Source organism: Plasmodium reichenowi, chromosome 5 (genome assembly GCF_001601855.1).
Source record: "Plasmodium reichenowi strain SY57 chromosome 5, whole genome shotgun sequence".
In the NCBI taxonomy this organism is placed as follows: Eukaryota; Apicomplexa; class Aconoidasida; order Haemosporida; family Plasmodiidae; genus Plasmodium; species Plasmodium reichenowi.
This window is the reverse complement of record NC_033650.1, coordinates 678,311-691,565: the sequence shown is the minus strand read 5'-3', so window position 1 is coordinate 691,565 and position 13,255 is coordinate 678,311. Positions and strand designations below refer to the sequence as shown.

Below are 13,255 nucleotides of genomic sequence, written 5' to 3'. Positions count from 1 at the left end.
CTGTTATACATATATTTATATATATAATAATAATATATATGTGACAATATTATTATGTTACATTAAAAGGAAGAAAAAAAAAAAAAAGAAAAAAAAAGAAAAAAAAAGTAATAAAAATATAAGAGATAAAAAAATAAGAAATAAAAAAATAAGAAATAAAAAAATAAGAAATAATAAAATAAAAAAATAAAAAATAAAAAATAATAAAATAAAAAAATAAAAAATAATAAAATAAAAAAATAAGAAATAGGAAAAAATATATTCCTGCTAATTTTTTTTTATTTTATTAAATGTAAAAAAAAAAAAAAAAAAAAGAAAAAAAAGAATTAAATGATATATAATATTTATATAATATAATTGTAAATACATACATATATATATATATATATATATATCCAATGTGATGTTATATATGTACTTAATTTATAATAAGGTATATTATATATTATTGGTATTAGTTGTTTCCACTTATAATTTTTTTATTAATATATACAAATTGGACCGCATGTTTTTGAATCTCATACTTGTTTGTGTACTTATATAATCACTTAGATACTTCAAATTTTTTAATCTTCAAAAGAAATGGAAAAAGAAGAAAAAAATTATAAAATGAAAATAGTAAAAATACAAATACAATAAAAATGATGTTTACGTATTTATAAAAAGGTTAAGGGAAAAATAAAATTATATTATACATTATATATATATATATATTACATACATAGTTTTAACACAAATAATACATTATATATTTTATTTAATATATATATATATATATATTTTCTTTTTTTTCATATAATATGCATTATTTATTATAGCAAAATAATTAATATATTTTTCAAAATAATTAAAAATATTTTATAATATATATATATACAAATCATATATGTACGATTATCATATTATAATTTTATATTTTATGCAACATTATAATTTATTAAATCAAATTTTATTTCTTTAATAATTTTGTAGACAAAGTTACCATTTCATTTTTTTTTAAAACATCTTCATTCAGAAATTTTATATCTTGTTTTAATAATTCGACAGTAGATAAACTTCTTTTGTTTTTTAATTTATATGTGTCATTTATTTGATTCATTTTTAACAGCATCTTTTTATAAGATATTTCTTTCAACTTTTTTTCATTCAATGTATTCCTTCAAAAATATATATATATATATATATATATAATAATAGTTATATAATAAAAGATATATCAAAATATATAAATCTTTATTTTTTTATGAAAAATAAAACAAGGAATGAAACAAATATATACATATTAATATATGTTAATTTTATTTTTTTAGTTTTCTTTTTTATTTATTCTTTATACTGAAGTTCCTTTATGTAATCCTCCCTTTCGCTTATAATTATTTGACTTTTATGAACCTCTTTTTCATAGTAATTTTCTTTTAATCTATAATTATTTCTTAAATCATTTAAACTTGAAAAATAAAAAATATAAAAATGAAATGAAAAAATTCAACATCTACATATATATATATATATATATATATTTAGGCATATATATTCATTTTATAATTTTTTTTTTTTTACAAATTAAGTAGAAGATTTCCAATAAATTCATTTTTCTTGAGTACATTTATATTATATTCTTCTTTGATATTATTTATTTCTTTATATAATGATACAAGTTCATTACTTAGGATACTTTTTATTTTTTCATTATCTTCCACTTCAGATAAATTCAAAAATTTCTAAAAAAAAAAAAGAGGAAAGTTATAAACAGTAGACACAAACATGTATATATGTATATATATATATATATATATATATATTTATTTATGTATATGCTTTCCTTTTAATTTATGTTTGTTACCCTTTCTGGTAACTCAAGTACATGCATTGAAGTGTCATAATTCACTCCATTACTTATGTTTCCATTAATATATATATTATTCATATCAGAACTGATATCATTTAATTGGTTTATATTATTTTGTTTCCACTTTTCTTCAGTCCTTTGTTTTTCAATTTTTAATTTTAATGTATTTATTTCTGAATCTCTACTTTTTAATAAACTCTTATAGATTTCTATTTCCTTCAAACTGTTATTTAAATTATCATGTAATTCATTCATATCCATATTTCCTGAAATGCTATCATTTGAAATTTTTGATATATTAAAGTTGTTATTGTTAATGATATTATTTCTATCAACAAAATTATCTTTATCATAATAATCTATTTTATCTTTATTTTTATTTTCGTTATTCTCCTCTAATTCGCTTAATTTCATATGTGTATTATACGAGGGGTTATTATCATAAGATATATTATTATCATGAGAGATGTTATTATCACGTGCCATGTTATTATCATGTGACATATTATTATCACACGATAAGTTACTATCATACTTCATATTGTTATCATGTGATAAGTTATTTCCATAAGATAATATATTATCTCCATACAACTTATCATTATTGATATGGTTTTTAAATGGTTCGATATTATTTGTATCTCTTAAATGAGACTTAAAACTTTTCATTGTTGACATATTGATGTCTCCTTTTTTCGTGACATCTTCTAATTTATTATATTCCAATTTGTCCTTATTTATTTTAGATGAATTTAATGAATAATTTATGATATTTTCTTTACTTAATAATATTTCTTTCATTTTTTTTAATTCTTCTTCTTTTTTATTAAGTTCATTTTCTCTATCTTTTATAATATTCATTTTATTTAAAACATTTTCTTTTAATAAATGTAATTCATTTTTTTCTTTTTCAAAATTTTTTTTTTCTTCATAAAATATTTCCTCTCTTTGTTTAAGTAACATTACCTTTTCATTAATATCATTTTGGATCTTTATAATACTTTCTGTGTCCATAAGAAACTTATTATTACTATCATTTATATCATAAATTTTACTTTGACATTTTTTGTATGATATATTATTGAAATTATTATTTTCCATTACATTCGTATGATCCTTTTCTATATCATTATTAAAAGTATTATTTTTATTACTATATATTTCTTGTTCATTTATTATTATATCCTTTTCACTATTTATACTGTAAATACTGGATTTATTATTTTTCGTCAACATATTTGATATATCATCAGTATATATTTTAGTATTTTTTTTTTGTGTTATTTTATCTTCTTCTTCTATATTATTGTCGAAATTGAATGTCTTCGTTTTTATATTGGATTTATATGAATATGAATTTATATTATCAATCATCATACTATTTCTTCTATATATATTTTCTATCTGTGATTGTTTTCTTTTTATATCATTTTCATCATTTTCTATTTTTATTTTTGTTTCTTCCAGTAATATTTTTTTACTATGCATTTCTTTTAATTCTTCTTCAATTATATTAGAATCCTCTTGTATTTTGGTTTTCTTTTCATTTAATAAATTATGTTCTGTTTGTATGAACATATTGTGATCATTAACTATTTCTTTTTTTTTCTCATCCAAGAGAATATTATCTTCATCCATTTTTTTCTTTCTTTCCTCCAAAAGAATATTTTCTTCATCCAATTTTTTTTTTTTGTCATCCAACAGTTGGTTTTCCTCATCCAATTTTTTTTTTTTGTCATCCAACAGTTGGTTTTCCTCATCCAATTTTTTTTTTTTGTCATCTAAGAGTTCGTTTTCCTCATTTAATTTTTTTTTTTTGTCATGTAAGAGTTCATTTTCCTCATCCAATTTTTTTTTTTCGTCATCTAAGAGTTCGTTTTCCTTTTGCATGTTTTCCTTTTTTTTCTGCACCAATTCTATTTCCAATTCAATATCTTTTTTCTGTTGTTGTATAACTAGTATATCATTTTCCATGTCTTTTTTTTTCTTTATTAATAATTCATTTTCATTTACTATTTCCTCGTTTTCTTTTTTTATTAACTCTTTTTCTATTTCTAAATCTTTCTTATTTTGTTCGTTAATTTCTTTTATTTTGCTAAGTTTCAAGCTTTCTTCTACAATCTTTTTGGAAGAATCTTCTAATTTCTGTTCTTCGTATTTTATAATAGATTGGCTCTTGTACAATTTTTCAAAAAAAGATAAATTTTCCTCTTCATGTATTTTATTATTATGCGATATATGTGATTGTTTATAATATATATCATCTTCTCTTTTTTTTTGAAGTAAATCATACTTTTGTTTTATTTCATCATATAAAAATTCTAATTTAACATATTTTTCTTTTTCATTTTTTACAAGAGTTTTTAAATATTCTATTACATTAATATTTTCATCGTTTGTATTTTGAAATATGCTTGATTTGTTAAGTTTCAGAACCAAGTCGTTATTCAAACGATCAATTTTTAAAATTTCACTCTTAACCATATTTTCATTATTTATATTATGCAAACTGGATAAGGAGTTTTTTGTATATCTAATATTTTGATTATAAGATGTATCGTTGTTAAAATTCATCACATTAACATGACTATTATTAGTAGCATTACTGTGTAACATAGATATTGTGGAAAATATATTACTAGGTTTCTCTTGTTTACTTGTGAGCATTTCTTGTATATTCATCGTACTATTTTTGTATCTATCCGATGAAACTAACCATTCATCATTTTTACATTGTGAAGATAATACATTTTTGTTATTCTCATTTGGATTTATAAATTTATTTATAAAATTATAAAATTCACTTTTTATATTTTCCAAACATTTTTGTCTCACATCTCTTTCAACACTAAAAAAAAACCTCTTGGTGTAATCATCCACCATAATAAATTCATTTAATAAACTAAACAAATCTTGAAATATTATTTTATAAAAATTCTCTTTTTGTACCTCATTTTTTTTACAATAGTCTACAATATTATGATAAGATGACTGAAATGTTGTTAACAAATAATCATTCTTATTTTTGATCATTTCTTTAATATTTTCGAGATTTAAATGCATTTTGAAAATAAATTCTTTTATATTAAGAAAAAGCTTATTGTTCATTTCTTTGTTTTTTATATTAACATATTCCGAGCATGTATGTAATGTATTTTTCTTTTCTTTTGAATAGTACATATTTTTAATTGCATTCGATGTAGCATCCATATGTTTATTCGTATTATATTGATTTGAATGATATTCATTTGAACGATACTCATTCGGATGATACTTGTTTGGATTATACTCATTCGGATGATACTTGTTTGGATTATACTCATTCGGATGATACTTGTTTGGATTGTATTCATTCGGATGGTATTTGTTTGGATTATACTCATTTGGTTGATATTTAGTTAGATAATATTCATTTTGATCACACGTAGTCTGATCATATATCGTTTTTTCATTTTCTCCATACTCATTAGTATTATGTACCCTCCTTTTTTCATACATACTTGAATATCGTTTATTTCCTCTTTTCATATTTTCATAATTCATATCTACATATTTTTTATCATTATCAAATTTGTTTATATTTTGTTTTTTGTTTTCGTCTTCATCCTCTTTGAGTTCATGTAGTTTATTTTTTATTTTGTTCATATTTAGTTTTGTATTTTCTCTAGAATAACTATCACTTAATGCTATGTTTTTTTTTTTTTTTTTTACATTATATAAGTTTTTTGGATTTTTTTCGTTTTCTTTCTCCTTCTTCCTACTTTTTATTTTTTTATACTTACTGCTTTTTTTTTCCCCATTTTTTAATTTTTTTGTATTATCTTTTGATTCCTTCTTTTTTTTTTCCCTACGGTTATTAAGAACATTTCGTTTATTATGAATTTCATCTTCATCACATTCATTATCATAATCGTCATCATCGTCATTTTCTTCATCATTTTCTTCATCATTTTCATCATCGTCAGTATCTTCATCTTCAATATCGTCATCCTCTTCGTCTTCGTCAGCATCTTCATCATCTTCAGCATCTTCATCATCTTCATCACCTTCTTCATCATTATCTTCATTTTGTTTTCCTTCCTTCTTATTTTTTCTTTTCTTTTTCACTACAATCCTTTTAGCTCCCCCATCATCATATATAATTTTTATATTTTTATTTTTATACTTTGTTTGAACCTCATTAATATTAATATCAAATTTTTTATTTATTTGAGTATTACTACTATCTGAGTTATAGTTCCCACAACTTAGGCTTCTTCTATTTTTAATTTTTTTGCTTTTCCAATAATTTTTTCTCTTTTCATTTTTCGAACTAGTACTTCTTTCACTAGTATCATATGATTCGTAAGAATCATCATCGCTTGATTTGTTAGTCGATAGTTTATATATTTTATCGGCTAGTTTTATATTATTCATTATGTCCTTTTCATAATTGGGTATAACTACTGATAAACTTCTTCTTTTATTATTTCTTTTTTTTTGTATATCAGCCTTTTCTTTATTCCTCTTATTTTTGTACTCACCATCCGTGTCAACTTTTAAGACATATCTGAGTTTTTTATTCGTTCCTTTGTTTGTTTCATTCTTATCTTTTTTGTATTCCTTTTTGTAATTCCCTCTACTTTCTTTTCTGTTTTCTCTCTTCTGTTCTTCTCTTCTTTTGAAGGATTTGGGGTTTTCCTTGTTGTATGCTTTCTAAAGGCAAAAATTTATATGACATACTATAAATATATATATATATATATATATATATATATATATAAAAATAAATGTATATAAATAGTTTTGTGTAAAAACGTTTGCCTCTTTTATAATATTAACATTTCATTATATAACTAATAATTCATTCTATAAATAAAAATATATATATTTTTTTCTTTTTCTGTGTCATAGTTCAATCTAATATCATATAAAATGTTAATTATCATTATCTCTTATATAAATATGTTCTAGTTTTATTATCTTATTATACACATATGATATATTACTTGTGTCTTTTCAGATACTTTTTTCATTATTAAAAGTGTAATCCCAAATGAGTATTAAGAACATTATACATTTAATATATATATATATATATATATATATATATATATATATATATATATATCCTTTTTTATTTTAATCGTATATTCATAATATACCATAAAATAATAATTTCATTATAATATATGATAAACTTTTGTTATTTTATAACATACAATTTTATACAAATAAAGGAAAAAATAGGAAACGTGTTAATAAAAGAAAGTTAATTTTAAAAATTGTGCTTTAAACATATATTAGAATTATGTTATTTCATACTTATGAAGAAAAGTAAAATGAAAACATAAAGTCCAAAAAAAAAAAAAAAAAAAAAAAAAATTATATATATATATATATATATATATATGTAATATATAATAAAAAAATCGCATATAAAAATATTATATTTAAATTACATTGGATTTATTATATATACAATATGCTATATATTATTCTCGTATAGTTTTTTATGCTTGTCCAAATATGATGATGTGCACATATGCTTAATTCTACAAAAATAAAATATATACATAGTAAATAAATAGATAGATATATACATATATAAGTGGAAAAAATTACAAATTTATATAATAGTTAAATTTTATCAATATATAAAAATGTGTCCTTTTTTATAATATAAGTATTACACATGTAATAAGTAGTATATTTTATCATACCTCGATAATGTTCTCATTGATGCGAAGGTATTTTCTTGTGATGTATCTATATCGTTTTCGCTAAACGGAAATACGAAATGAAAACATTTATTGTCACATAAATAAAACTGTATATATATATATATATATATATATATATATATATACATTTATTTATTTATTTATTCTTTTTACTCGAATAGTAAATAAGGAATAGGTTCTACTATTAAATGTTCATCTTCCAAAAATTTTAAATGTCCTTTTATATCAATTTCGTAATTCATAATGTGAAAGCACAAAACTCTCCTAAAAAAAATACAATTAAATTGGATAAATAATATATATTTCTCCCTTAATTATAATATATATATATATATATATATATATATATATAATATGTACATATTTATTTATATTTATATTTATATTTATTTACCTAAGGTATTCTATTGGTATGTACTCCTTATTGATGTTGTAATTTATAGCATCAAATAATTTATCGCTTATTCTACAAGAAGGAAATATATATAATAAAATGGATACTTATTTTTATTATTATGCATTAAATTATTTTAGACACATATATATTATTACTCTGTTTTTGTATCAAATAATAACATTATGCTTCCAAACATCTCCCTATTAAATGCCCCATCCTTCAATTGTTCCTTCAAGGATTCTTTAAAATTTTTAAAGTGATCATATTGTGATTTCATTTTTTCCAATAAATTTTGAAAGTGCGAAATAATGCAATTTGTTTGAAAAATTTGAAATAAAGGAATATTACTATAAAAGAAAACTTTAGTATTTTTTTCATATAAAATGTCTATTAACAAAATAAATCTTCTCATTTCATTTCCTTTACTTTCTTCATTCATTTTTTCTATATTATGGATAAATATAGTATGACTATTATTTGATATGGCATTATATTCATCAATACTTACATTTTTACTACATAAGTCTTGAAAAGAAAATATAGAATATTTATTTAACATATATGGAATAATACATTTTTTAAAATTTGAAACAACTAAAGTTTGATTAAATTTCTCATTTTGTCTTACATAATTTATATCTTTATTATAATATCTACAATATAAATCACTACAAAGATTTTTCACTTGCTCAAATGTTTTATTTGGTAAGGTATAAATATCATCTTTCGTATGTATATTTTTTAAACGAAAATCATGATAATTATCAATTTCAAATATATAATTAAATTTAAATAATAATTGAATAAAAGGTAAAAAACGATCTCTATTTAAACCATTATGATATAAATGTATAGGATTTCTATTTGATGTACATAATAAAATGGTTCCTTGATAAAAAAGGTGATTAAATAAAGATTTTATAACCATAGCATCAGATATATGTACAACTTGAAATTCATCTATAAATATAACTTTATATTTTTCACTCATTTTTATTGATATACTTTTTATTGGATCTTCTGAATTATTCATTTTTTCTTCATGAAACTTTCTATGTATTTCTTGCATAAAATTATGATAATGCATTTTTAATTTATTTAATTTTATCCTATCAAATAATAAATTTAAAAAATATGTCTTGCCTCTACCTACACTTCCATATATATATAAACCTCTTATATATGTAATAGATTTTTCTTCTATATTAATTTCATTCATAAAGTATTTCTCATCTTTTATATCATGATATTTTAAATCTTTATTGTTTTTATATTTATCATTGTCAAATAAAAAAAAATTATCATCATTTTTTAAACTATCTAAAATTATAGGTTCATCATTTGAATCATTAATCGAATGATCCTTTCCTTCTATATATTTATTGCTACAAAACCATGAACTCAGAAATGACTTCTTTTTATTATTTATTTCGGTACTCATATTTTTTCTTTTTTTATCCTGTACATTATGATAGTAATTATTGAGATTGTTTTCAAGCGCCTATAAAACAGAATATAGGAAAATTATAACTATTACATATGTACATATAAATATATATATATATATATATATATATATATATATGTAATATTTATATACATTTATTAATTTTATTTTTTTCTTGATATGCCTGCAATATTAAAATAAGCTTAAATTGATAAGGGTCATGCTCAATTTTCTTCGTTTCTATTAAATTGTGATATAATTGAATAAAATCTGTTCTATTATTCAAAATATTTGCTTCACCATTTTTGTCGTTATTATTGAACAGAGAAAATTGCCTCCGTTGAAACAACTTTGCAGAATGGTAGTATTTATAATAATTTTTCGACCTTAAAAAATTCTTAGCATACATCACTGAATAATTATACCATATTATCATGATGTTACATAGAAATTATGTATATATTTTTATATTTATTGATATATTCTTTTATAATTATATCAAATATGATTCGTACATTATTTCTTTTAAATAATTCAAAAAATGATTCATTGTTAAAATATTTTGTGGATATTTAAAGACTTTATTTCTTTTAATAATGATACAAAAAAAAAAATAAATAAATAAAATAATAAAATAAAATAAAAAAAATATATAATATATATATATATATATATATGTATTTAATTATATATTTTTTCCGTATATAATATCTTTAAAAAATGTGTACAAAAAATTATAAATATATATATATATATATATATATATATATTTATATGATACATTTGTGAAAAAAAAAAAAAAGATAAAAAATAATTTTTATAAAAATGTGATTTGAAAAAAAACGAAGCAATAGAAATACATGAACATTTTTATATTCTTATATATTGCATTTGGGAAGTCTTATAATGCTTAATTTTTTGAATATATTATTTTTCAAATTCGGACATATTTCTCAAATATAAATATATTTAATTAAATAAATAAATAAATAAATATATATATATATATATATATATATATATATATATATATTTCCTTTTTATATTAATTAAATCATAAATAGAAATTGGGATGATTAAAATGTAAACATTCGATCTTAAAAAACATACAAATAATATAAATACATGTACATATTTATTTTTCAATTATACGTATATATCAATTAAGATTTATATTTATGAAATACCAACTAGCAGTTAGTTTTCTCTTTTTAAAAATTTGTACTATATATATATTAATGATCCCGTTTCATATTTGAAAGTTCAACAATTCATAATGTTTATAACTAATAGCAGACTGTAATTTTTTTATACTATTAATGTTTGAAGCAAAGGAAGATAATACATCTATATGGGCTGATTCTTGAAAAATGGAGTTAGCATTTTGATTTTTATTTCTTCTACTTTTATTAGAAACTGGATGTTTTTTAAAATAATTTAAAGGATCAACAACATTTTCAGCATAATAATATTTGGAATCTAATACATGCATAGGTACTTCTAACATATCATTAATAGTTTTAATATAATCACTTTCTTTAATATATACAGTACATCCTTTATTTTCTTTCAAATTTCTATTGTAACAATTAATTCCTCTACTAGGACATGTATGAAACCATACTTTTTCTTCTTGCTCATTATCTGCACTTAAGACTATACATAAACTATTTTTTCCATCTCTTCCTACTCTACCAATTTTATGAAAAAATGTATTAATATTATCAGACAAGGTCATGATAATAAGATATCTTAAATTCTGTATATCAATACCTCTTGCAGCTACATCTGTACATATTAAAAAACGTACTTCACCTTTTTTGAAGGCTTGAAGATTGTTTTTTCTTTCATCATTTGACATTTTTCCTTTTAATATAACACAGGAATATTTATTTTCTTTAAGTGATTCAACGGTACCTTTATAAGCTTTACCATCACCTACAGCATTTAAAAAATTATATACATTGTCACAATCTAAATTGGTTCGACAAAATATAATACCATTTTGCATATTAAAAACATTAATTATTTGAACTAATTTTTTTAGTTTATTCATTTTTATATTTAAAGAAATTTGTTCCTTATCATTTTTTTTTAAATTACTATTTGAATTATTTAAGATATGTACTTTATCTGTATATTCATATAATTCCCTTGTATTCATATGATATAATTTCTCATTGTAAAGGATATTATATATTTCTTTGTTATGATTATTATTATCATTTTCTTTTATAATATACGATAAGTTCGAATTTTCATCATTGACATAATATAGACACACATATATGTGTGATGGTATACTATTTTTTCCATATTTCAAATCAACAAATATTGGTTTATTGGTTATTTTATTAATACAATCTTTAACATTTTTGTCTTGCAAAGTAGCAGAAAAAAATAAAGTTTGCACACGATGTCCATATTTCATACAAGAATCTTTAATTTCTAAAACTGTTTTTTCATCATTATTTATTAATTCATCTGCTTCATCTAATATTAATAATCTTATATCATTAACTTTTATAGAATTTTTTCTTATACATTCAATTAATTTAAAACATGTACCCACAACAATATTATAAGATCCGTCGTCATTCATATGATGACCTTTATTTCTTTGTTCTCCTCCTACTAATATTCCAATATTAATAGAAGGATTATTAAAACATTCAGAGTACGTTAAATAATTATTATAAGTTTGTTGTGCTAAATCTCTAGTAGGACATAAAACAATACAGTATAGTTTTTTTTTATTATTGAAATTTTGTTGATTATAATTATGTGTATATTCGTTTATTATACTATTATTAGTTTGATAATTATGTGTTTGCATATTTGCTTTCTCTAATTTTAAATTCTTTTCATCCCTTATATTTTCAGACGAAAAAAATATTTTCCTATCACTTAAAGTATCACTATCATTACAATTTGAAGTTAATAAAATATGTAGTTCATTAAAATGTAATGAACGATCACCATATTTTAAATTTTCAAAATGAAGTTTTATATGGAAATATTTTCCCCATATATATGGAAAAAATGCAACATCATTATATTTATAAAAAATTTTAAAAGCGTTACCTAAAAATTTCCCATTTTTTTTAAAAGATATAGTATTATTATTTTTATTAATTAAACATGTTATAATATCATTATTTGAAAAATATTCACCATAATGTTCTTGTCTATTATTATTATATTTATTACCATTACTACAGTAGGTATAATTATATTTTAATGTTTCTTTTATGAATGGACAAAAACCAACATTCACATAACTTTTAGATAATATTTCAATTTCGTATGCATATAATCCGTTCGTTATTTCACAGTCAACTTTTACTTCTTCAAAAAGGAAATTACTATTATTATTATTATTATTATTACATATACATTCATTGTCTTTAATTATTACTTTTGAGTTCTTATTAATAGTTTTTATGTAACTTGCCTTTTTATTCTTATGATTAACATCCATAATGTTAGAAATATTACTATCATTATTATTTTCCATGTTGTTGTTATTTTTTCTAATACTCACATCTTCATAGTTACCTATATTTCGAACCAATTCATGAACTATTTGTAAAGAAGAAAATATGAAACTTAACGTCTTTCCTGTACCAGTTTCAGCACAAGCACATAAATCTCCTCCCCCTAATGTCAGAGGGATGGACTCTTGTTGAATAGCCGTTGGTAAATCAATGCCATTTTTTTCTAAAACTGCGCACAAATCGCTATGTAACCCCAACTCTTCAAAAGCCGACATAATAAAAAAGTATAATAATAAAATCTAATATATAAAATGGGGAAATTATTATATTTAATTATTTGAA

General features: G+C 20.3%; 3 protein-coding genes across 3 annotated transcripts; all 3 read right to left on the bottom strand.

Annotated features, from left to right (window-relative positions):
* Window positions 1–544: 544 nt before the first annotated feature.
* PRSY57_0521000 (hypothetical protein) lies at window positions 545–6,864 on the bottom strand (the record flags this gene model as incomplete). The annotated part of the gene is made up of 6 exons (XM_012906278.2): window positions 545–571; window positions 983–1,157; window positions 1,337–1,447; window positions 1,561–1,721; window positions 1,844–6,544; window positions 6,838–6,864. The coding sequence occupies 6 exons, from the start codon at window positions 6,862–6,864 to the stop codon at window positions 545–547; spliced, it is 5,202 nt and encodes a 1,733-aa protein (XP_012761732.2).
* Window positions 6,865–7,316: 452 nt separating this feature from the next.
* Window positions 7,317–9,852, bottom strand: PRSY57_0520900 (nucleotide binding protein, putative; the record flags this gene model as incomplete). The annotated part of the gene is made up of 6 exons (XM_012906277.2): window positions 7,317–7,383; window positions 7,552–7,611; window positions 7,726–7,836; window positions 7,967–8,038; window positions 8,125–9,470; window positions 9,601–9,852. 6 exons carry the CDS (start codon window positions 9,850–9,852, stop codon window positions 7,317–7,319), a joined length of 1,908 nt encoding a protein of 635 aa, XP_012761731.2.
* An 813-nt stretch (window positions 9,853–10,665) lies between these two features.
* On the bottom strand, window positions 10,666–13,188 carry PRSY57_0520800 (DEAD/DEAH box ATP-dependent RNA helicase, putative; the record flags this gene model as incomplete). The annotated part of the gene is made up of 1 exon (XM_012906276.2): window positions 10,666–13,188. One exon carries the CDS (start codon window positions 13,186–13,188, stop codon window positions 10,666–10,668), a length of 2,523 nt encoding a protein of 840 aa, XP_012761730.2.
* Between the last annotated feature and the right edge of the window lie 67 nt (window positions 13,189–13,255).